General features: G+C 44.2%; 1 protein-coding gene across 1 annotated transcript in view; it reads right to left on the bottom strand.

Annotated features, from left to right (window-relative positions):
* The window catches only part of LOC106012746 (elastase), an 8,971-nt gene that overhangs the window by 2,711 nt on the left and 4,922 nt on the right, over positions 1-1,338 (bottom strand). Inside the window, exons 3-4 of the mRNA XM_013086575.2 lie at positions 932-1,208; positions 101-251 (exon numbers count right to left, since the gene is read on the bottom strand). Of these exons, the coding sequence (XP_012942029.2) occupies positions 101-251; positions 932-1,069 (289 nt within the window). The 5' untranslated portion in view covers positions 1,070-1,208. The remainder of the gene's footprint in view (positions 1-100; positions 252-931; positions 1,209-1,338) is intronic.

A 1,338-nucleotide genomic window follows, 5' to 3' on the forward strand; every position in this document is an offset into this window, starting at 1 on the left:
TTTACATGTGTGTAAAATATATATGTATTATTATTATCATTAGTATTATCATTTTTTAGATTAATTCTTTAAAATTATATTATACTAGCTCACTACTCACCTCTGTACATTTTCCCCACTTCTGTAGCAAAGTAGAAAGCGTCAAGGGCCGGCGAGAAGGCCCCGTTGACTGAGTCTTTGTAGCCCTTAGAACACGGAAAGCTGACGACCGCGTCCACGTCTTCATTGATCCCACCCTTCAAGTCGACAACCTGAGAAAAGGGCAAACGAACATTTGTATTAATGTTATATTCTAAACTCTTTTGTTCACAATGACGTAATTCCGATTCATTATGGAGCGCAATATTTGACTCATTTTTAAAGCTAGGTGAAGGGTCAGGGGGGGGGGGCGGAGGTTACACGTGCACTAGACTATATGTGAGGCAGCGTGGTGGAATCAGGCTCTCGTGAATTTTTGGACATGTAGAGTTATTGGTATCATCTTAAAGCTTGTTCACTTGTGTTTATTTGATGAAAAAAATATCCATTTATCTTTAATACAACTCAAGATATTTGCCAAAGAAGGAGGTTGGGGCCCACTGTTTTCAGAGGTAAGATTAGTGAGAAAATGGCCGCCAAAGACCCGCGCCTTCCCTTAAAAGCGTCTTTTGCGCATGATGTTAATAGAGGGGACCGAAATGTGACCCCAAAGAGAGTGGAGAACCGAGATTTGCGTACTAGGCTAAGCAATTTCCGATTTGGAGGGGGGGGGGGTGCGTTTACCGCGGTCTCCTTAGCGGATAAAAATTTAAATAAGACTCTAAATTATAAGCCCGCACATTTAAAGAGTCTCCTTATTTTCATCTCAAAGGGTCATTTATCCAAAACCGTCCATGCCTAACCATACTTCAAACTACAAGCATCGATTAAAGTTGTAATGTGAGTTTCTCACCCAGATATAGTCATTCTCCAGATAACAAGTTCCGTTCGATGCAGCCAAAACTTCCAAGCAGTTGGGAGAGACTCCGTAGTGTCTGGCCTTTGTTTTTAGGTTCCCTCCAACACCTCGGGCGCCATTACTGCACGGCATGGACCTCCTCCCTTGTTGTCCCCGACGGTGTTGCCGCCTCTCCCACTGACTGCGTCCACCCTTATGGTCGCGGTGTTGGTGAGATCGGCGAGACTTGGGTGAGTGGGTGGTCGTGTGCTGCTCTACATCTACCACCGTTCTGTGGGAGAAGGCAAGGATTGGGTTGGTTTCATCTATCATTTAAAAAAACAACTTTTCTCTTCCAATAATATTAGTGTGCCATGCGGGTGGACGGATGAGGGGTGGAGAAGGAGAGAGACAGAGAGAGA

Source organism: Aplysia californica, unplaced genomic scaffold, assembly GCF_000002075.1.
Source record: "Aplysia californica isolate F4 #8 unplaced genomic scaffold, AplCal3.0 scaffold00482, whole genome shotgun sequence".
Taxonomy (NCBI): Eukaryota; Metazoa; Mollusca; class Gastropoda; order Aplysiida; family Aplysiidae; genus Aplysia; species Aplysia californica.